General features: G+C 41.4%; 1 protein-coding gene across 1 annotated transcript in view; it reads right to left on the bottom strand.

Moving 5' to 3' along the window:
* LOC102214756 (gastrula zinc finger protein XlCGF8.2DB-like) overlaps nucleotides 1–580 on the bottom strand; it is a 3651-nt gene extending 3071 nt beyond the window's left edge. The window contains exon 1 of the mRNA XM_005749361.2: nucleotides 436–580. Within this exon, the coding sequence (XP_005749418.1) occupies nucleotides 436–547 (112 nt within the window). The 5' untranslated portion in view covers nucleotides 548–580. The remainder of the gene's footprint in view (nucleotides 1–435) is intronic.
* Nucleotides 581–827: the final 247 nt, after the last annotated feature.

Here is an 827-nt window from a genome sequence, read left to right as displayed (position 1 = left end):
AATTCTAGAAATGAGTGACGATACCCAGCCCTAGTTATTACTCAGTTATTTGATTACAGGTGCTTCATACGGTCTTGTTAATGTTTTATTTGTTTACATGTTTAGATGTGTGTACGAAGCTGTTTGCATGACCTTTGGCCTCTGAGAAAAACATCTTTACAAAAACCGAGTCGCCGTTTGTATTCTTTTTTATTTTTTAATTTAATGCATGTTGATCATTTATTTATTTATTTATTTTTGCAAAAAAAACTCGTCGTATTTAGTCAAGGGTTTGGTTTTTGGCGATCAGCTTTTCTCCTGTCTCCTCACCTGCTCTGCGCGCTGGTGGGAGGAGCTAAGTGGAGGTGACATACCATCAGAGAGGACCTAGCGCGATGCTAGCGTTAGCTTATCAGCATCGGTGAGTCTGTCTCCAGTAACGGGGAGTAAACTCACCTTCGTTTCTCGGCTCCAGTTCCGTCTTTAAGTCAACGTCCGGTGGTTGACAGTGTCGGTCCAGCTCAGCTCTGTCCACAGAACCGGACTTTGGAGGACTTTCTGGATCCATCTGCTAACCGAGCGCATAATCAAGTCCACTAAAATGAGCGCTGCCACTTCCGGGAAACATTTCAAAATGAAATGATAACAAGCAGACAGATTTACTTCCGATATGCTCCATCAAAATAAATTTTTTTATTTTGGAGTCAATCCCTTGGGTAAATTACTTTTACCTAAATGCAAAAGTCATATTTGCTCCACTCTAGTATCTACAGTCCTGTCCTATTACACTGCAGTGCTCCACTACCTGGTTTAGTCACTCAGGTAGGTAAATCAGAATCCCTAAATGT

This window comes from Pundamilia nyererei, unplaced genomic scaffold, assembly GCF_000239375.1.
Source record: "Pundamilia nyererei isolate P.nyererei 1_Seehausen unplaced genomic scaffold, PunNye1.0 scaffold00242, whole genome shotgun sequence".
Classification (NCBI taxonomy): Eukaryota; Metazoa; Chordata; class Actinopteri; order Cichliformes; family Cichlidae; genus Pundamilia; species Pundamilia nyererei.
This window is presented reverse-complemented; position numbering and strand designations above follow the sequence as displayed.